The sequence below is a fragment of the Belonocnema kinseyi genome, chromosome 2 (assembly GCF_010883055.1).
Source record: "Belonocnema kinseyi isolate 2016_QV_RU_SX_M_011 chromosome 2, B_treatae_v1, whole genome shotgun sequence".
In the NCBI taxonomy this organism is placed as follows: domain Eukaryota; kingdom Metazoa; phylum Arthropoda; class Insecta; order Hymenoptera; family Cynipidae; genus Belonocnema; species Belonocnema kinseyi.
This window is the reverse complement of record NC_046658.1, coordinates 122255165-122278016: the sequence shown is the minus strand read 5'-3', so window position 1 is coordinate 122278016 and position 22852 is coordinate 122255165. Positions and strand designations below refer to the sequence as shown.

The window sequence follows — 22852 nt, the reverse complement described above, 5'->3', positions numbered from 1 at the left end:
AAGCATTAACAATTTTCAAAATATTGTGGAAAAAGAATCCAAAAAATTAAAGGAAAAACGTTGCAATTTTACAAGATTAATGTAAATAAAGTTAAGGTTTTTGAAGATTTCGAACAAAAGTTCAGAGGCTTTTTAAAATTCTGAAAGAGTGTAGAAGACTTTAAAGGAAAAAATGTTCAATTTTGCAAGATTACATAATTTTAAAAAAATGGAGTAAAGTTTAGAGATATTTTGATGTTTGAAAAAGATTATCAAATAATTTAAAATATGTAAATATTTGAAACACTAAACAAATTTAGATTGTCAAGATTTCGAAAAAAAGAAGCTTTTTAAGAATTTTGAAATGTTTCAAGAAAACTTTATAATTATTTTGTATTAAACAAATAATTTTCAGATAATATTTTAAACGATATCGAAACATTTTAAAAGATTTCCAAAATTGTCAAAAAAGGATCTGGATTCAATATTTTAAAAATTTCAAAGGATTTCAAACCCCTTTTAACAAAATGTAGATTTTTGAAGATTTGAAATATAAATAATTAGAAGTTTTTTAACAATTCTAAGAAGAGGTTTCAAGAGATTAAAGTAATTCTTGTAAGGTTTCTCGGAAAATTTGAAATGATTTTTTTTTTAATATAACTAAAATATCTCGAAAATTGTAAGCCAAGAATTTGAATTTTGACAGGTTTTTCAGAGTTTGAAGAAAAATCAGTCAGTTAAAAGCATCTATACAAGTTTTGAAAAAATTATAAATATTTTAAAACTAAAAAATATTTCCAAAAATTTGTCATATTTTTAAATGTCTTAAAAACTTCTAACAGTCCCAAACGAGGTCCTAAATATCTTTTGAACTGACTCGAATTTTTTCTAATATTTTGTAAAAAAAATCTTTTTGAAATTTCTCAAGATTCTTAGGAAAATTATATTTACAGAAACTTAAATACAAAATAATAATACTAATTTCCTTGTTCTCAGATCTCAGAATCCAATTTTAACTAAAATTAAAGTGTTTAAACAATTAAAAAATGCAGTTATTCGAAATTTGTGTTTATTAAAAATTGATGATGCTAGTTGCTTAAAAAGAAATAAAAAATTGCTAGTCTAAAAAAATGTAATTAATTAGGGCTTATGCGGGAAAACGACGGAAAAACTTAAATTGTTGACACACAAATAAAGATTATTTTGGCCAAATTTGAAACGAGAATCTTTTAACCCTCAAACGGTACACTCCAACCCAGCATAACGTAAACGGCACACTGGTGCGAATTGGTTTGTATGCAATTTCAATAATAATTATTTAATATATTGAACATATAATAAACAGCTAGCATATATCACACATATTTAACATATATATTTAATATATGTGGGGATAATCCGATGCAGCTGTGTTTACATAAATGCCAACAAAATAAAAAAAACTTCGGGTGCGAATTCGCACCAGTGTACCGTTTTAGGGTTAAAATATTTGAAGCATCATAAAGCAAACTATATTTTTTGAATTTTACATCGCACTTGTCCGTATCGACCATATAAAAGTAAATGTTGTTAAAATTGTGTAAAAAACAGTGTCTGTGCACAATTTTAAGTTTTGATCTTTGAAAAATAAAGTACTTTGTATAATTAGGGCGGATATATGGCAGCTAAGAAAGCCAAACTCGAGGAACAATTTCACGAGGAAGTTCAGGCTGAATTTCAAGATATTTCATCATTATTTCAAGGTGTAGCAATATTTGTAAATGGTTACACAGACCCCGTAGCAGACGAATTAAGACGTTTGATGATGATGCACGGAGGAGTATATCATCATTATTTACGGCCTCGTCAAACAACTCACATGATTGCCTCAAATCTTCCATACTCGAAAATAGTCATGTATATGAAAAGCAAAAACCCCTTACCACTCTGCAAACCATCCTGGATCACAGACAGCATCAAAGCCGGCAAACTTTTAGATTTTCGGAAGTATTTACTCTATTCCCAATGCACGAAAACGCAGCCGCATTTATTAAATATTTTTAAATCGACCACTAAATCTAGTGAGAACAGTTCCACCCTTGATGACTCAAAGTCTTTGAAAGTTTCTTCCCTTTTGCAAAATGATCCTCAATCTCCAAGAGTTTTGAACAAAAATTCTACAGTTTCTAAATCTCCGCTGTCCTCTACTTCGAAAAATACTCCTCTGAATATTTCAGGAAATAGATTTCCGTCAGAAAAAAGTTTTTTAAAGAAAGAATCTATTCATAAATCTTCTGGAACTTCAACGCTGAAAAATGGTCATAAAAATCCAGTGAGCATCATTTCTTCGAGAGTAGAGTCTCCAAATTTGAAGATTTCGATTCGTAAACCTAAAGAAAGTCCCGAATTTAATAAATCTAATGATGACTATATTAATAAATCTAATGATGACTATATTAATAAATCTTCTGGAATTTCAACGCCGAAAAATGGTCACAAAAATCCAGTGAGCATCATTTCTTCGAGAGTAGAGTCTCCAAATTTGAAGATTTCGATAAGTAAACCTAAAGAAAGTCCCGAATTGAATAAATCTAATGAAGATTCTCTTCATAAATCTTCTAGAACTTCAACACCGAAAACTAGTCATAAAAATTCAGTGAGACTAAATTCTTCAAGAGTAGAGTCTCCAAATTTGAAGATTTCGATAACTAAACCTAAAGAAAGTCCCGAATTGAATAAATCAAACGAGAAAAATGCTCCTGAAGTTCCCAAACCTCCAGTAGATAACGCAAGTTCTGCAGGGACCTCCGATAAAAATAAAAGCAAATCGAGTTACTCCAACTGCTCTAAAAACTCTGACTTTATATCAGAGTTTTACAACAATTCTCGATTACATCACATTGCCACGATGGGAGCGACATTTAAAGATTATATAAATGAACTTCGCGAGAAAAATAGCGGGAATTTTTCAGGATTAGATCGATTAATTTTGGACAGTAAACACAACCGGCCCGGACCTTCGACTAGACATGATTCGGATTCCGAGGAGGATATATTTGCGTTCGATTCGAGCCCGAGTGAAATTCTTCCAGAAAATGTTATAATGCACATAGATATGGATTGTTTTTTCGTCTCGGTTGGTATTCGAAATCGTCCAGAATTAAAAGGTTTACCAGTGGCTGTAACACACGCGAAGGGCAATAAACAATCGAGCAACTCTGATGGAAATCAAGAAGGTTCTTATTCAGAAATCGCTTCTTGCTCTTATGAAGCCCGAAAACTGGGTTTAAAGAATGGAATGTTTCTTGGGCAAGCTTTGAAGCTCTGTCCGAATTTAAAAACTATAAAGTATGATTTTGAGGGGTACAAGGAAGTCTCTTATGCTCTTTATGATACAGTCGCTTCTTATACACTCGACATCGAGGCTGTGAGTTGTGACGAAATGTATGCAGATATCTCGAAAATTCTTCAAAAAACAGGTCTCACCCCTTTAGAATTCGCGGATGCTTTGAGAAAAGAGATTAAGACGAAAACGGGATGTCCTGTTTCTACGGGATTTGGAAGCAACAAATTGCAGGCAAGACTCGCTACCAAGAAGGCAAAACCTGATGGGAAATATTATTTGAAGGCTGAGGCTGTTTTAAATTATATTGGGACTCTGAGCGTCAAGGATTTGCCAGGTAGATTTTTTTATTTTTTAGATTGCAACAATTTTACTTTATTTTCCCCTGATCATTATTATCAGGGTGGTGACTTGACCCGAAAATGGCCGAGAATTTAATTTAAAAACCGGAAATTTGCTTCTGATCGTTAAAAGTTGAACTCGTTTATTAAAAATGAATTTTTTATTGAACAAGATTGATCATTTCAATTGAAAATACATCTTTGGTTAAAAATGTAAATAATTTGTTGAAAATCAATTTTTGATATAAAAATTTAATCATTTCAGTTTAAAAATTGAACTATTTTGCTGAAAATAAGTTTTCTTGGGAAGAATTAGATTTCCACGGGAAAATTTAACTATTCTATTTTTTCATGCTTTTTTAGCATAACATATTTTTCAATAAAAAAATAGATTTTGGTTCGATCTTAAATACAAAATTGATGTGTTTTTAAACGAAATTTCAACTATTTTCCTAAAATTGACATATTTAACTTAAAAATTCAACTATTTGTTTCAAAATTTGTATACCTTATGGAAAATTCCTCTTTTTCATAAAATTTCATCTATCCCAGTTAAAGATTCATCATTTTAGTTGGAAATTCATCATTTTGGTTGAAAATTTTCTTCAAATGAAAATTCAAATATCTTATTTTTAGTTGATAATTGATCTTTCCTTGTTCAAAATTCAACAATTTGAGTGAAAATTTGTATTTTTCAATAGAACATTCCAGTACATTATTGAAAATACACGTGTTTTGTTAAAAAATTGATTTTTAGAAATAATTTTTTGTTAAAAATGATTTTAATTGTTTAAATATTCAAAATTATATTTCAGTTGAAAATACGTCTTTTTTTGGTAGAAATCAATTTTCTTAGTTGAAAATTAATCTTTTTGGTCCAAAATTAAATGATTTCATTTAAATATTCATCATCTTAGTTGAAAATTGATTTTTCTGGTTTGAAATTCAAATATTGTAATCGAAGAATTACAATTCAAGTTGATATTTAATCACTTTGTTTGAAAACGTAACTATTTTTTTTATTTTATTTTTTTTTGTCGAATTTCCACTCGAATGTTGAAAATGATCTTTTTCTTTGAAAGTGAATCTTCAGTCTAAACATTATTCTTGTCGGTTAAAAATTAAAGTATCCCATTAAAATATTTATCATTTTAGTTGAAAATTCATCTTTTAGGTTGAAAAGTAAAATTACTTGGTTAAAAGTTTAACTCTTTTGTTCAAGATTTTTTTTGTTGAAGATTAATAATTTTAATTAAAAGATCATTTCTTTTGTTGAAAAACGAGCTATTTGATTGAAAAAATGTTTTTTCTTTGGATGAAAACTATATAACTATAATTTGTTGAACATTCAATTTTTGATTAAAATTAAATTATTCAATTTTCGGCAGAAAAATCGACTTTTTCAGTTAAAAATTCTTCTTTTTTGGTAGCAGTGAATCTTCTTGGTTGAAAATTAATTTTCTAAAGCTAAATTTGAATTGAATTGATTGAAAATTTATGAATTAGGTTAAAAATGTATTTTATTAACTAAAAATGTAGCTATTAAATTTTCAATTGAAAATTTATTTTTTATTTAAAAATTTCATTTTGGTTGAAAATTTGTCTCCTTTAATTGAAAATTCAATTGTTTGGTTAAAAAATTAATGTTTTTGTTTTTGAAAAATTGATTTTTTTGGTTACACAATTAATCTCTTTGTTTAAAAATTAATTTTTGTGGTTGAAAATTCAAGTATGTCCGTTAAATATTCATCATTTTAGTTAAAAATGTATCTTTCTGCCTTAAAATTAAAGTATTCTAACTAATTTTTCTAATTGAAAGTTTAACTTTTCTATATATGTTGTTGAAAATTGATATTTTCTAGTGGGAAATTCAAGTACTTATTTTAAAATGTAGTTATTTTCAAATTCTTCGCTCTATTGTGTCCGCTGAATCGCCACCCTTATGATTAAAAGACCAACGTTCTAATCTTGTAACATTTTTAATGTAGAATTTTGTATAAATGCAGTAAAAAAAATTATTTTAATGTATACATTTTTAGTGTATTATTCTCTAGGATACCACGGCCTAATTTACTTAAAAAAGGGATCTATTCAAACAGAATAAGAGACGAAAAATTACTATTTTGTAACCTAAACAAATGTTATGAAATTTATAACGATTCCAGGTGAATTTGAACGAATTCAGTATGAATTTATGAGACTTCAAAATAATTCACTGAAATTAGAGTCAATTTGGAGGAATTTCGGGTAAAAGAGAGGAATCCGAGGAAATTAAAAAAAAAATGATAATGAATTTTGTTTAAATCAAGTGAATTGAAAAATTGAAAAAAAAATTCAATTTGGTAAGTTTAAAATGAGCTTAGAAAAATTTTAAATCATTGAAATTCTCGGAAATTTTATAAAATCCAGTGGAATTTAAAAAAAATATATAAAAACGTATAGGGCTTGTAAAATCTTTCCGTGTCTTCTAAAATTCAGAGAAAACTCGCGAATTATATCAAATATTCCTTCAAATTATTGAAATCAATCTAAAATTTCCTCATATCTTTTCAAATTCCCAAAAATTCTTCAAATTCTTTGAAATTCTTTTAAACGTTTTGAAGCTCATGAAAATACCTCGAAATCTTTTAAAATAACCTAAAAAATTTATAAAATCTTTAAAATCCTATTGCATGACTAAAATCTATTGAAAACTCCTTGGAATTACTTGAGACTTTTTAAAGCGTTTTAAAATTACTTGAAATTTTTTTAAATACTTTAGAATCTTTTGAAATCCCTTCAAACTCTTGATATCTATTATAAATATCTTAAAGTATTTAAAATCCTTCGAAAATTGTTGAAATCCCTTCAAATTATTGAAATATATTGCATTTTTTTCTCATCTAAAAAAAAATATATTAAAACTTTCTTTGAATCTTTTAAACTACCCTACAATAATTCAGATTTATTGAAATCCCTTGAAACTTTTAACAGCTCTTAAATATTCCTTAGGAATTAAAAAAATCTAAAATTCTTAAAACTCCTTTAAAACCCTTCGAATTGTTGAAATCCATTAAAAATATCCAAAAATATTTCAAATCCTTTAAAATATTATTAAATCCTTTGAAACTTTTTAACGCGCTTTAAGACTCCTTGGAATTTTTTAAAATACCATGTAATCTCTTAAAATACAATACAAATTTGCAGATTCTTTGAAATCTTTTAAAATTCCTTTAAACTTTTTAAAGCTCTTACAAATTCATAGGAAATTTTTTAAATCCTGAAACCCCTTTAAATGATTGAAATCTATTAAAAATACGTTAAAATATTTTTAAAAACCTTTGAAACATTTGTAAATCCCTTGAAACATTTTAAAGCTCTTAGAAATTTCCTGTAGTTTTCAAAAATATCATGTGGCGATTGAAATTTTTGACAATCTCTTCAAATTATTGAAATCTATTTTAAAAAATTCAAAATGTTTTGAAGTTACTCCGAAAATAATTTAAATCTTTTGAAAACATTTGAAATCTTTTGAAAATTCCTTAGAATTTTTTAAAATATTCTAAAATTCTTAAAATCCTTTGAAATGCCTTCAAATTATTGAAATCTATTACAAATTCTTCAGAATTTTTTAAACTACCTGAAAATATTACAAATTTTTTTTAATCTTTAGGAATCTCTTGAAACTTTTTAAAGCTCTTGGAAATTTCTTGGTAGTTTTAAAATTACTCTAAAATCCTTTTGAAATTACTTCAAATTATTTAAACCGATTCCAAAATTTTCAGAATTTTTTTAAATTATTAACTTATTTGAAATTTATTGAAAATTATTCAGAACCTTTCAAATTATCTGAAAATATATCAAATTGTTTGAAAACTTTTAAAATCCCTTGCAATTTTTTAAAGCTCTTAAAACTTCCTTGGAATTTTAAAAAATACCCTAAAAATTTTCAAATCCTTTGGAATCCCTTTAAATAATTGAAATCTATTTTAAAAAATTTTCAATTGTTTAGAATGCCCTAAAATATTAAAAATCTTCTGAAATCCCTTGCAACTTTAAAAGATTTTGGAAATTCCTTGGACGTATTAAAATTATTCTAGAATTCATTGAATTTCCTTCAAATTATTGAAATCCATTCAAAATTTTTCAGAACCTTTTAATATAACCCTGAAAATCATTTAAATCGTTGGAAAACTTTTTAAGCTCTTGAAAATTATTTAGAAATTTGTTAAATTCTCTGAAATCCTATCAAACCTCTTCAAAAGATTAAAATCTTAAAAATACTCTGAAATTTTCTAAATATTTTGAAATATTTAAAAATAACTTTTAACATTTTTAAAGCTCTTGAAAATTTCTTGACATTTTTAACAAAAAATCTTTTAAATCCTTATGGAATCTTTTTAAATGATTAAAACCTATTAAAAATTCCTTGGAGTATTTTTAAATACCCTAAAATATTAAGAATCGTTTAAAGCTTGAGGAATCTTTAAAAATGCACTTAAATATTCCACAAAATTTAAAATAAGTGACAAAGTTATCTTTTTAATCCAAAAAGTGACTATAGTGACTTTATCTTGATTATTCTTAAGTCACTTTAAAAAAAGTACTTCTTACAGAAATTTCCCTGGCTTTTACCAATTTTTTTTCGAAACCCTTGATTTTTTCTGATTTTATCTAACAAACAAAAAATTCAGAACGTTTCCCTGATTGCTGAATTTTCATTAATTATACAGTATCTCGCCAGGTGTTGGATACTCAACAACCAGTAAATTAAATCTAATGAACGTTCGCACTTGCTCTGAGTTGCAAACAGTTGGATTGCCTGTTTTACAAAAAGAATTTGGAAAGAAAACTGGGGAATTATTGTACAATATGTGTCGAGGAATAGACAATTCAAAATTAAGTTTGGAACATGTGAGAAAATCTATTTCTGCTGAAGTAAATTATGGAATCCGTTTTGAGAATCATGCAGAAGCTGAAGAGTTTTTAAGAAAATTATCCGCGGAAGTTTGCACTCGATTGAAGAAAGCAAAGGCAAAAGGAAGATGTATCACTCTAAAGCTGATGGTTCGAGCCAAGGAAGCTCCTAAAGAAGCGGTCAAGTTCATGGGCCACGGTCACTGTGATTATTTTACGCGATCGAAGAACTGCATTGCTGCGGTTGATGAACTGTCCATAATCACCAAGTAAGTTTTATTCTCGTTTTTATATTTAATTCAAATATAATTTCTCAAGCAAAATCAGGGTGGCCGTTTTAATAGATGAGAAGAATTCCCGCTCATTTCCCGATTCACAAAAATGTTTCACGGTCATTGAAATATAAAAATTTAAACTGGACTTTTTTTTTCATTTGAAGTAATCAAAACTGAACTGCAAATTGAAGCTATCAAATTGTTACTCTTTTGCATTTTAAGATTTTATAATTGAAGCTGAAAAAAGTTGTAATTAAAAATTTTTTAATTGAAATGCGAAATAAGAAATGTTTCTCTTCCAATTTTGTATACAATTTAAAGTAAAAAATTCAATGAAAATGTAAGGATAAAAAATGTCCCTCTTTCAATTCAGCGTCAAAAGTAAATAACCATAATTTGCTATTAAATTCAGAAAAAAATGTAATAAACATAAAATTTCTTGTCCTTCAAGTCCATAAAAAACTTAAAAATGGTACAAAATTTCCTCTTGCAATTCAGAAAAAATGATGAAAACTAAAATTTGTGCTATTCATCTCTATGAAAATCTTAGAAATAAAAAATGTTCCTCTTCCTATCCGGAAAAAAAGTAAGTAACCAAAATTCCATTCCTTCCACCTCTATAGAAATCTTAAAAATAACAAAATTTCCCACTTACAATTCAGAATAAATTAAGTCAAAATTTTCTCCCTTTCAAATTCATAAAAATGTTTACAATAAAAAATGTCCTTCCAATCCAGAAAAAAAAATAAAACGTAAAATTTCCGTATTTTCAACTCCATAAAAATCTGAAAAATAAAACAATTTCCTCTTCAATTTAGAAAAAATGGTGAAAACTAAAATTTCGTGCTTTCCATCTCTATAAAAATCTTATAAATAAAAAATATCTCTCTGCCAATCCAGAAAAGAGTAAATAACCAAAATTTATTTCTTTCCAACTCTATAAAAATCTGAAAAACAACAAATTTCCTTCTTTAAATTCTACAAAATTCTTAAAAATAAACAATTTTCTCGTTTCGAATTCAGAAAGAATTGAAAACCCAAATTTGGTACCTTTTAACTCCATAAAAACCTTAAAAATAAACAAATTTCCCTCTTCCAATTAAGAATAAAAAAAAATTAAAAACTAAAATGTCCTCCCTTCCAAATCAATAAAAACCTTAAAAATTAAAAAATCCTTTTAATTAAACAAAAATTAAAAACACAAATTTCATCGTTTCCAACTCTATAAAAATCTTTAAAATAAACGAATTTCCCTCTTCGAATTCAGAAAAAAATTGAAAACCAAAATTTCCTCCTTTCCAGCTCAATCAAAATGATAGAAATAAAAAATTTCCCTTTTCAGAAAAAAATTTAATTCCCAAAAATTCGTCCTTTCCAACTATTTAAAAATCGTACAAATTTGCCTCTTCCAATTCAGAAAAACATTATAAGCCAAAATTGCCTCTCCTCCAGATCCGTAAAAATCTTAAAAATCAAGCAATTTTCGTCTTCGAACTTAGATAAATTGGCGAAAACCCAAAATTTCGTGCTTTGCAACTCTACGCAAATCTTAAAAATAAAAGATTTCCTTCTTCCAATTCTACAAAAATCTTATAAATAAACGAATTTCCCTCTTCGAAATCATATAAAATTGAAAAACAAAATTTCCGTCTTTCCAATGCATTAAAAATGTTACAAATAAAAAATTTCCTGCTTTCACTTCAGAAAAAAAGATAGTAAGCAAAAATTAGTCGTTTCCAAATCTATAAAAATTTCGGAAATAAACAATTTTCCAGTTCCAATTCAGAAAATATTGGAAACAAAAATTTGCTCTTTTCCAACTACATAACAAATTAAAAAAATCCCTCTTTTAATTAAAAAAAAAAATGAAACCCTAAATTTGATCCTTTCCAACTCAAAAACAAATATTAAAAATAAACCATTTTTCTTCCAATTCAGAAAAAATAGAAAACTGAAATTTCTACTTTTCCAATTCGATAAAAATCTTATAAAATATATAATGTCCCTCTATTAATTCAACCAAAACTTTCTCTTTTCGAACTCAATAAATATGTAAAAAACAAAAAAGTTCTTTTTTCAATTCGGGAAAAATTAAACACCAAAATGCGTTTCCTTTTAAAATTAGAATGGCGAAATTCAAATCTTTTTTATACGGAAGTCCTTCAAAGTTGAATTATTTTTATTTTAAGTCGTTTCAAATTTTTATTGGTTCAAAATTAAATAATTCAGATTAAAATTGTTTAGTTTTGAATAATTGATTTATAATTGCTCATTTAAAAACAAATATTGGACAAGCATTGGACATGAAATTGAACAAAAGCGATTAATTATGAACATATTCATTTGAAATTATTTTAAAATTGAAAATGTTTGTTAAAATTTTAATCAGAGGTTCAAATTTTTTTAACTACTAAGGCTTTCGGATTGAAACAGTTCAATTTTTAACGTTGAAATCTGTAAATTGATTAATTACTGTTCTATTTTTGAAACCTAAACAACAATTCAGTTTAACAAATCAATAATTAATTTATATTTATATTTGATGTAAAATTGCCGGTCAAAAAATAAATTCAGTCATTTTCCGTTCTCGGTTTCCCGCTCAAGCTGCCCCTCTAAAAATAAATTAAAATCTACCCCCTTTTCAGAGAAATTCTTACTCTTTGGAATCAAGCTCAGCAACTCCCAGATGAGATTCGAGGAATCGGAATTCAAATTTCAAGGCTTGAAATTCTAAAACATAAATCAAACACCGGCGGTTTGATGAACTTTATCAATAAAGCGAAGCAGGCGAATTTCGAAGGAAATGCCGAGACATCAAATAAACCAAATGAGAACATAGATTCGAAGAACCAAAATTCTCCGAGCATTTTAAACTCGGGAGCGAATGAACAGCTTAATTCTAAAATTACGGACTTTAAAACATTACCAAAGAAAACAAACTCTTCCTTTTTCTCGAATGATAAATTAATTTTACCATCGCACGATATCGATGATTCAGTTTTAAATGAGTTGCCAGAGGACATAAGAAATGAAATCCTCGCTAGTACGAATATCAAATCCAAGAGTGAGAATCAGAAAAAAGGAAGCAGTGATTCCTCGAAATCGATTCAAACTAAACAGGAATCTTACTTCAAGGAGAAAAAACCCAACGTTCCAAAAGGAAAAGCAATACTACCTCCTATGCAAGAAATCGACATGGCAGTTCTCGTTGAATTGCCTGAAGACATAAGAAATGAAATATTAAATGAGTACAAAACAAAATCGGAAGAATTTGGTTCTCCATCAAAAAAGGTTGAACATGCATCCGATAAAGAAGCAGCCATAGAACTTGATCAAGCTAGAGAAGCTGAGCCTGATCAGTCAAATTCTCGTCTAAGCCATTTGAGGGACGAAAAAGATTTTTCTTATTCTCAAGTAGACCCGGAATTTTTAGCAGCTTTGCCAGAAGACATGAGGGACGATGTGCAAATGTACTGTATGATGAAGAAACGCGAGAAAAATAATGCGGAGAAGAAAAAACCTACGGAGGCAAAACCTAAAGGAATATCGGACGGATGGTCCATGTTTAAGCAATCGACGAGTTCGAAAATTGTCAAGCCAAAATCGACTAGAGGTCGAAAGCCAAAAAGTATTCTTGGGAGAAATTCGGGAGTTGCGACTCGAGTAAAGGAGGTTGATCGAGGTCAAAATAAGGCGGAGGTCACGAAACAAGTGAGCAAGGAAGTGGAGAAGGAAGCGGAAATAAAGGCGAATGAGGAAAAGGAAACGGCTGAAATTATCTCACATTTGAGACTTTTTCCTGCCAAGGTTTTAAAAAGTGGAGGACAAGAAAAAGCACTGAGCAGTATTGTGAAATGCATGTTTGATCTCTCTCTTGATCAGGTACGAATCCTAAATCAGGGTGTTTACTCTAGCTGAAAAAAAACGCCCTAGAAATGTCACGAAATTTTTTTTTTCGAAAGGGTGTTTAATTTTTTTTTTTTTAATTGCAATAATAAAAATTAATAATTTTTCTTAATTTTTTAGGAGCTTTATATTATTTTAACTAATTTTATAACTAAAAATTGATCCTATTTTTGTTTGAAAATTCAAGTATCTTCAACAGTTTGTTTGCAATTTTTTCACTCTTGACTGAACAATCTTTCTAGGTTGAAAATTCGACTCATGTTGAAAAATCGTACTTTTGGTTTAAATATGAACTACATTTTTTTCATTCAGAATTCGGCTTTTTTGTAATGGAAGTTTATTTCTCATTTTCTTTGGCTGAAAACTATTCTTTTTTTTTTAAATAAAAATTTAAATAATAAAATTTGCCTTAACAATACTTTTTCTTATTTAGCCACTTAAATATTTAATTTTTCATTAAAAAATTATCTTTTGTACTTGATAAATCGTATTTATTGGTGGAAATTAATGTTCTTAGTTGAAAATAAATCTTTATTACATTATTTTAGTTGAAAATTCATTTCTTTGATTGAACATTAATTTTTTACTGGAAATTTAACTAATCTAGTTTTGTATGAAAATTGATCGTTTTCAGTTGGAAATTCAAGTATCTGGTTAAAAAGTCATGTATTTTGTTAAAAAATCAATAGTTTGCAATTTTTTCTCTCTTGGTTAAAAAATCTTTCTCAGTTAAAAATTTAACTCATGCTGGAAAGTCGCCGTTTTTTTGTTGAAATCTTTTTGATTAAAATTAAATATCTTTTTTGCTTTTTGTAGTGCAATTTTATTTACTTGTTTGAAAGTTAGACTCTTTTATTACAAATTTATTTGATTGTTGAAAATTCATCTGAATTAAAAATTCATTTCTTGGATTGAAAAATTAGAAACATCGTTGAAAATTCGTTTTTTCTTTGACTGAAAACTAATATTTTTACTATAAATTTAACTATTCCTCTAGAATATTTCACCATTTTAGTTAAAAATTTACCTCTTTGGTTGAACAATATTCTTTTTTTAACTGAAAATTTAAATATTCCATTTTTCGTTGAAAAAATTATTTTTTAAAAGTCGAAAATTATTTTTTTTCGGTAGAAATTAATATTTTTTTGTAAAACAGTTTGTTGATTAGTTAAAAATTAGTTTTATTAAAAATAAAAATGTAACTATTACAATTGATTATTACATCATTTTACTTGAAAATTAATCTCTTCGATTGAAGTTTGTTTTTTTAATTGAAAATTTAGTTATTCAATTTTTGGCTGAAAATTTTTCTTTATTTTTTTATTCAAAGTTCATTTCGTTGAAACATAGTCTTTTTTGGTAAAAAACTAATCTTGTTCAACTATTTGGTTAAAAATTTATCTTTTTAGTTGAAAAATCGTCTTTTATTGTAGGAAATTAATCTTTTTGGTTCCAAATTCAACCATTCCAGTTTAAGATTCATAATGTCAGTTGAAAATTCATCAGTGTTTTAAAATGTAACTATTTCTTTTTTGTTAAAAATTAATTTTTTCAACTGAAAATTTCATTCCAATTTAATATTCCATCATTTTAGTTAAAAAATTCATCAGCTTGGTTGAACTAAAAATGATACTATTCTAATTGATTACTACATCATTTTAGTTAAAAACTAATCTCTTTAATTGAAGTTTATTTTTTTAATTGAAAATTTAGTTATTCAATTTTTGGTTGACCATTTTTCTTTTCTTTTTTTTATTGAAAGTTCATGGAATTTGTTCAAAATTCGTCTTTGGTAGAAATTAATCTTTTTGATTAAAAATTTAACTATTCCCATAAAAAAGTAATAGTTTGGTTAAAAATTGATGTTTTTTAGTTAAAAATTACACTATTTTGTTAAATATTTTTCTTTTTTGGTTAAAAATTCAACTATTCCGTTGAATATTCATATATTTTGTTGTAAAATATTTTTTTTTTTGCAGAAAATTAATCTACTAGGTTGACATTTTGTTGAAAATTTGCTTTTTCAGTCTGAAAATTATTATTTTATTTTACTGAAAGTTGAAGATTGATGATTTTATTTCGAAATTTATTACTTTATTTCAAAATGTAACTTTTTTTGAAAATTAGTTTGTTTTTTGCTTGAAAATTAGTCTTTTTTAACTTGAAATGTAATTATTCCAATAGATTATTACATCGTTTTAGTTAAAAATTCATCATTTTGATTGAAAATTAATTTTTCAAGTGAAAATTTAACTATTCTATTTTTGTTTAGACAGTGATCGTTTTTATTTGAAAATTCAAGTATCTGATGGAAAAGTCTTGCTGAAAAGTCAAATATGTTTTAGATTAAATATAAACTACATTTTTTATTTCAAAATTTTGCTTTTTTGTAATGAAAGTTTTTTGTTTTTTTTTTTGCTGAATTTTTTTTAAATAAAAATTTAACTATTGGAATTTGGCTGAACATACATTTTTTTAAACTAATAACTTGAATTTTCAAGTTTTTGTTGAAAAAATTATCTTTTGTCGTTGAGAATTAATTTTTTTGGTATAAAATTCAAGTATTCAATTTTAAGATTCATCATTTTAATTGAAAAGTCATTTCTTCGATTGAAGAATGAGCTTCTTTGTTGAAAAATCGCTTTTTCTTTGGCTGAAAATTACTTTTTTTTACTGAAAGTTCAGTTATTAAAATTTGGTTAAACATGAATTTTTTTAAACCCAAAATTTAAAAATTCCATTTTTTCTTGAAAAAATTAACATTTGTAGTTGAAAATTAATCTTTTTGGTTTAAAATTCAACTATTCTATTTAAAAATTAGTTGTTTTTTAAAAATTAAAACTGTCATTATTCCAATTGATTATTACATTATTTTAGTTGAACATTCATCCATTTGATTGAAGATTAATATTTTAATTAAAAATTTATCTATTAAATTGTTGGTTAATATTTTTTTTTTAGTTCAAAATTCATGCAATTTGTTGAAAATTTGCCTTTTTGGTAGAAATTAATCTTTTTGGTTGAAAATTCAACTATCCCAGTTAAAGATTTATTATTTCAGTTGAGAATTGATCAGTTTGGTTTAATAATTGATGTTTTCGAGTTCAAAATTGAACTATTTTTATTTTTTGGTTGAAAATTGAATTATTTCGTGGAAAGATAGTATTTTTGGTAGAAATCTAATCTTGTGATTTAAAATTCAACTATTCCAGTTAAAGGTTCGTTATTTTAGTTTGAATCTAACTACTTGGTTGAATATTTGTATTTTTTGGTTGAAAAATCAACTATTTTTTAGTTAAAAATTCATCACTTTGTTTGAAAATTTAACTATTTTTTTGTTTAAAACCTTTTTTTTTTAACTAGAAGGTTTAGTTCAAAATTCAACCGTTTTGTTCAAAACTTTTCTTTTTTATTGTAGGAAATTAATCTTTTTGGTTCAAAATTCAACTATTTTGTTAAATCTTTGTTTTTTTTTTTAGTTTCAAAATTAAACTATTTCGTTGAATATTCATGTATTTGATTTAAAACAGTATTTTTTGGTAGAAAATTAATCTTTTTTCAAAATTCATCTTTTTGGTTTAAGATTCAACTATTTCATTATCATTTTAGTTGAAAATTCATCAATTTGTTTGAACATTAATTTTTAAATTAAAAACTTAAACATAAATTTTTTCGTTGAAAATATTATGTAGCTATTTTTTAAAAAAATATTTTGTTTTTTTTTGTTGTGAAAATTAGTTTTTCAATTCAATTAATCAATTGGAATAATGACATTTGTAGTTGATAAAACAAACAATTTTTAACTAAAAAACAATCAAACTATTTAAAAAAAGTAAAATTTTGAAACAGTTATGAATTTTCAACTACAATTATAAATAATTTTCCACCAAGAAAATTAATTTTTACCAAAAGGCAAAATTTTAATTACAAAATTTAATTGTTTCAAGGAAAAATGGACTATTTAAATTTTTAATTAAAGAAAATTAATGTTTAACTAAATTTCAATAGTTAAATTTCTAGTTAAAATCTCATGTATTTTGTTGAAAGATAGTTTTTTATGGTAGAAAATTAATCTTTTTGGTTGAAAATTCATCTTTTTTGTTTAAAACGTAACTATTCCAGTGACAGATTCATCATTGCAGTTGAAAATTCATCAGTTTTTTTTTTAAATTATTTTTACTATTTATTCTTTGGTTGAATATTTGTCTTTTATAGTTCAACATTTTGAAAATGTAACTATTTTCTGATACCTATTATTTTTTGGTCGAAAATAATTCTTTTTTAGTTGAAAATTTAACTGTTTTGTTGAAAAATTATCTTTTTAGTATAAAACTAATCTTCTTGTTTGAAAAATCAACTATTTGATTGAAAATTGATTTTTTTACTTCAAAAATCGTCTTTTATTGGAGAAAATTAATCTTCTAGGTTGAAAATTCAATTATTCTAGTCCAAGATTCATCATTTTATTTTAAAAATCGTCACTTTGTTAAGAATGTAACTATTTTTTTGATAAATAGTATTTTTTTGTTTAAAATTTTGTTTTTTTTTTATTTGAAAATCTTACAATTTCGTTTAAAATTCAAATATTTGGTTAAAAATGCATCTATCTTGTTGAAAATACAATATTTTTACTTGAAAAGTGAAGAACTTGAATAGGTTTAAATTAAATTCTATATAATACCCACATTAATTTTACCTAAATATAGACTGAATTTTAAGAGCAGTTAATTAAGAACCTGGAAAAACTTTATACACCCTGGATAAAAAAACCCTTAAATTTTCTGGGACTTTTTCCCCCAGGATTTGAGCATACATCCTGTAAATGAAGTTGTTAATCTCGTGTAATATTTATAATTAGTTTTATTTCTGTCGAGTTGCTATCTACACATGCCTTAATTAAAAGTATTTTTAAGCTATTTTTCTAATTATCTTTTTAATTGAAGATTATTTTCTTCACACGTAACGGGCCCTAGAAAATATCGAGAAAATATGTCAAGACAGAAAGACATACGTAATCCATAAAAACTTATTGAAATTGCAGGTAAAAGTGCAGATACAAAATTGGGTTTGCAATTCGGAGACTGTAAACGAAATAGACATTTTATCGCTAGCCACATATCTGAGCATGCTTCCGAGGAGAAGACAGATCGAGGATCTACACGTTATTTTCAAGTGCATGCACAGGTGAGATTTCCTCGACGTGTCCAAATTACAAGGTTCCGTCTTGGATAAAACCAAATGAAAAGTTTAAAACGAGTTTTTTTTAAAGAGTTCAACTTTTCGGAGAAATTCCCAAGGGCATGAGAATATGCTCGCACTTTATGTACTTTGAGAATTTAAGAAGTATTTATGAGTATTTTGAATTAGGATTTTTAAAAAATAAGGTTTTTGACCGGGAATTTTAGAAATTTGTAGAAGAAAAATCAGTCTACGTTCGATTTCAACAGTTTTTAAATAATTATTTGAATTTTTATGTTTCTTAATTATGCTATTATTTAGCTTACAATGCGTAATTTAACATTTTTTTTACTTTAAAAAATTTACATTAAACATTTTTATTTCTAAGCTTACATTTTTAATTTCAAGAATTTTTAAATGCTTTCTTAAAGACTTGAACAAATAAAAAATAAAAACCTTTGATGTTGAAAATTTTGGATAAAAAACATTTTTATTGAATAAATAAATAAATTTTTTTAATTTATCTGTGCTTTAAGTAATAAAAAGTGAACAAAAACGGTTTTAAACCAGTTCAAAATTTAAGAATTTTCAGATTTTAACGTTAAAACTGAAACGGTTACAATTTTGAAAGTCTTATTTGAAACAAATGTGAACGTGTGACTGAAAGTTTATAAACTATTTTCAACTTAAAAATAACTTCATAATAATATATTCTTAATTAAAGTATTTTATTAAATTAAAAATATTTTTTCAGTCTAAAATATTTATTTTTTAACGCACTCAATTTGAAATTTTTTATTAAAAAAAAAAGATTAATTATTTAATATTTAGCAATATTTGAATTTTTATTTAAGACAAGTAAATTGAAACCAAATATTTAAAAGTAAATAATCTTTTTAAAGTTTTTTTTTTATATCTTTGAAAAACTTTTTAAATATTCTCTTCAAATAATTTTTCAAAATGAAAAGTTATTTTTAATTTTCCTAGGAATCTTAAGCAAATATTTGTATTCTTTTGAAGCCTTTCACAGTTCTTGAAAAGCATCTAATTTTTTTTTTCTTTAAAATCGGCGAAAATCTAAATTTTTTTTTATATTAGGCTATCATTTCAAGTTTTATATTAAGTTTGAATCTTTTCAAAACTTCTACATATCTCTTAAAATTACTCAAATTTCGCCTACAAATAATAAACTTTCAATTGTTATTTATACATTCAAATTTTAAGGGAATTTTCTAAAATTTGCAGGATTTTCTGAAAGTTGTAGAAAAAATTAATTAATTTTGACAGGTATTCAGAAGTTCTGAAAAAATTTCCAAAATAATTTTAAATTGAAAACAAATTTAAAACAACTTCCTGATTTCTCAAGATTATGAAATAAAATTTTGAAGCTTCCCAAGCAAGTTTAAACTATTTAAAAAGAAAATAATTGAATTTCTAATTTAAGAAGTGTTCAGTTAAAATTTTTTCAATTTTTCAATATTTGATGTTTCTAGCCTCAAATTCCTTAAAATTATAGAATTTCGAAAATTTTAAAGTTCATGGATTGATTTTTTAATTTAGAGCATTGAAAATGATAACGTGAATTTACATTTCTTTATATCAAAAAAGGTAAATAACTTCAATTTTATACGCGTAAATTATTGAGATTTTGAATAAAAAATTAATTAATTAAAAACTTGTAAATTTCAATTTTAAAAGTTCAAAATGTAACAGTTCCATTTTGAGTGCTTTCATTCGCAGCTCAGTTTTTATTACCTCAAGTGGAAAATTGTTTAGCTTTTATTATCTTTTTCTAAATTAATTTTTAACCTAAGAAATGTATTTTTAATTAAAATGATGAATCTTCAACCGAAAATATGAATTTTTAACCAAATAATTAGTTGAATTTTCATTTAACAAAGATTAATTTTCAACCAAAATTAGAATAGTTAAATTGTTAGAAAAACAAATATTCATAAAAAAAAAAATGTTAAAAAAATAATTTTTTTTGATCCTAAAAATTATTTGTTCACAAAAAATAGAAGAATTAATTTTTCAGTTAATACAATAAATTTAAAAAAGGAATTATTAACAAAATAAGTCAATTTTAAACCCAAAGGATGTATTTAGCACAAAAAAACAGTTTGAATCAAATATTTTAATTTTCAACTAAAAATATTAATTTTCAAGTAAAAAAGGAATTGTTACAGCTTTAGATTAAAAAATAATTTTCAACTGAAAAGAAACGAATCTATAAAATCTATTTATAAAAAGACAAACTAATTTGTAACGAAGTATTTTTGTTTCAACCAAAGAAATTAATTTTTAACAAAAAATAGGATAGTTGCAATTTCTAGAAAAAGTGGAATAGTTCAAGTGAATTTTCAACTAAAATGATAAATCTTCAACTAAAAAAATAATGTTTTTGAACCAAATACATACATTTTCTATCAAAAATAAAATACTTAAATTTTCGAAAAAAAAAATGAATTTTCAACAAAATAGTTAAATTTTCAACCACAGGAATTAATTTTTAACCAAAAAGATGAAGTTTCAACTGATGCGAGTACTTCTCTACGAGAAAAGAAGGATTTTCAACAAATAATTGAATTTTCAACTAAAAAAAGAATAATGAAATTTTCAGTATAAACCTTAATTTTTAATCAAATAAAAGTTAATTTTCAATCGAAAAGATTAAAAATCTATTAAAAAAGATAAATTGCTGACAAAAAACGCACCAGCAACATTTCCAGTTCAAAAATTAAATCTAAATAAGAAAAAACTAATTTTCAACCAAAAAGATGAATTTTTTGCCAAAATAGACGAATTTTTAACAAAGTACATGATATTCTCCCACGAATGCGAATTTTCAATAAAAGACAGGAATTTTAAACCAACTATTTGAATTTTCAACTTAAGAAGATAAACTTTGAACCAAACATGTACGATTTAAATTTTCAGTTAAAACAATAAATTAATTTTCAATTAGAAAATATAATTTTCAACCAAATAATCAAATTTTGAACAAGAAAAAAAAAGAATTGTCAACGAAAATGATGAATTATAAATAAAAAAAACGAATTTTTAACAAGTAGTTGTACTGCCAATCAAGCAGTTGAATTTATAACCAAAAAAAGACTTTTAATTTTATACCAAAAAAACGTTTAATTTAACAAAAAAAGAGGAATTTTCAACAAAATAATTTGAATCCTTAACCAAAAAAGATTAATTTTTAATTAAATAGTTGCGATTTTTAACCATAATAATTAAAATAACTGGAACTTTAGTTTTTCGAAAATTTCCTAAATCTATCAGATTTTTTCTAAGATTCCCTAATTTTCCGGGATTACCTTATCTGTAGCAACTGAAATGATAAATTTTCAAATAAAAAAAAAATTTAATTTTTAACCAAATTCACGAATTTAAAAATAAAATTATGAATCTTCAATCAAATGTATGAATTTTTAACCTAATATTTAGTTGAATTTTCAACAAGGACATGAATTTTCTTGAAAAAAAAATCAATTTTCAACCAAAAAAATGGTTAAATAAAAATAGAAGAATTAAATTTTCAGTAAAACAATCAATTTCCAACAAAAATAAAATAATAAAAATTCAATTTTAAAACCGAATTTTAAAACCGAATAAAAATAAACTAATATGAATTTTTGACCAAATAGTGGAATTTTTACCCAGAAGATGAATGCCAATAAAAAAACGAGTTTTTAATTTAAAGTTAAATTTTCTACAAAATAGAACATTTTTCAATGAAAAGGATTAAATTGCTATCAAAAAAGATTAATTTTCCACAAGAGATGGAATTGTCAGTAAAAAAATCTTCAAAAAAAAAAAAAAACGAATTTTCAACAAAATAGTTAAATTTTCAACTTTTTTAACCAAAAAGATAAAGTTTCAACTAATGAGACCAAATAAATAAATTTTTAAAAAAGTAGTTCCACTTCCCGCAAAGTATTTGATATTTCAGCCAAAAAGGATTGTAATTTTATACAAAAAAATATAAAATTATAAAATTAACTTCAACTTTAGTTTTTCAAAAATTCCCCAACTCTATCAGGTTTTCCCTGACATTTCCTGACTTGCCGGAGTTACCTTACCTGTAGCCACTCTCCAATTTGAAAAATTATACGTTTATTTCACTCTAAAACATGTTTTTTATAAAAATACATATATACAGCAATTATGGTGTATATTTGTTTAAATAATAAATGCTTTAAATTCTCCTAAATGATCAATAAATTCTTTGTTCGAACTTAAATTCTGAGCATATTCTCGAGAGCTTTACCTCTCGACCTTGTCATTTGAACACGTCCAATTGCGAGAGTAAAAACAATCAGTATTCATGATGCAACGGAAGTTTAGTAAAAGAACACTCATGGGAGATTGAGGGACAAATGTCGTTTTTACTTATTCACGATTTTGCAATGAAACAAAATGGTATCATGATCAAATTACATCGATTCGCTACATGTTTGTTTGTTGTTTTTCTTTTTCTGTTTAGATGTATAACAAAGTCTGAAAGTTGCGTTTGGCATGAGACATACAGAAAAATAGTGGAGCATGTTCAACATTTTATGCAGATCGAGTACAACAGCGATCTAATGGTACCATCGATCGGATGCAATCTTCACAAGTGCAGGGGTGCCGATGTACGATAACTTGGTATTTTTATTTTATCTTTTTTTTTCTTTCTTTCTCTCAGATAGAATAAATTAATATTTGTTTGGTTTTTTTACAATTTATCTAATAAAAAGGAACATATTTACAAGCAAACATGATACTTACCTGACACCTTTTATTGAACACAATACCACCGGATTTGCCTTTTCTTTTTTCAGAGAGCGTAATGACGTACAATCGTGTTAGTGCATAATTTCGGTTAAAATGTATCTTGATTTATAAGATCAATATAAATCGGTGAGAAGTCAGTAAACCTCAATTTCATTATGTGTTCTGTA

General features: G+C 25.4%; 1 protein-coding gene across 2 annotated transcripts in view; it reads left to right on the top strand.

The window, feature by feature from the left end:
* LOC117167411 (DNA repair protein REV1) overlaps positions 1-22667 on the top strand; it is a 23983-nt gene extending 1316 nt beyond the window's left edge. For both annotated transcript variants that reach the window (XM_033352314.1, XM_033352313.1), the window contains 5 exons: positions 1628-3638; positions 8366-8807; positions 11459-12695; positions 17761-17903; positions 22396-22667. In XM_033352314.1, coding sequence (XP_033208205.1) covers positions 1628-3638; positions 8366-8807; positions 11459-12695; positions 17761-17903; positions 22396-22552 — 3990 coding nt within the window. In that variant the 3' untranslated portion in view covers positions 22553-22667. The remainder of the gene's footprint in view (positions 1-1627; positions 3639-8365; positions 8808-11458; positions 12696-17760; positions 17904-22395) is intronic.
* The last annotated feature ends 185 nt before the right edge of the window (positions 22668-22852 follow it).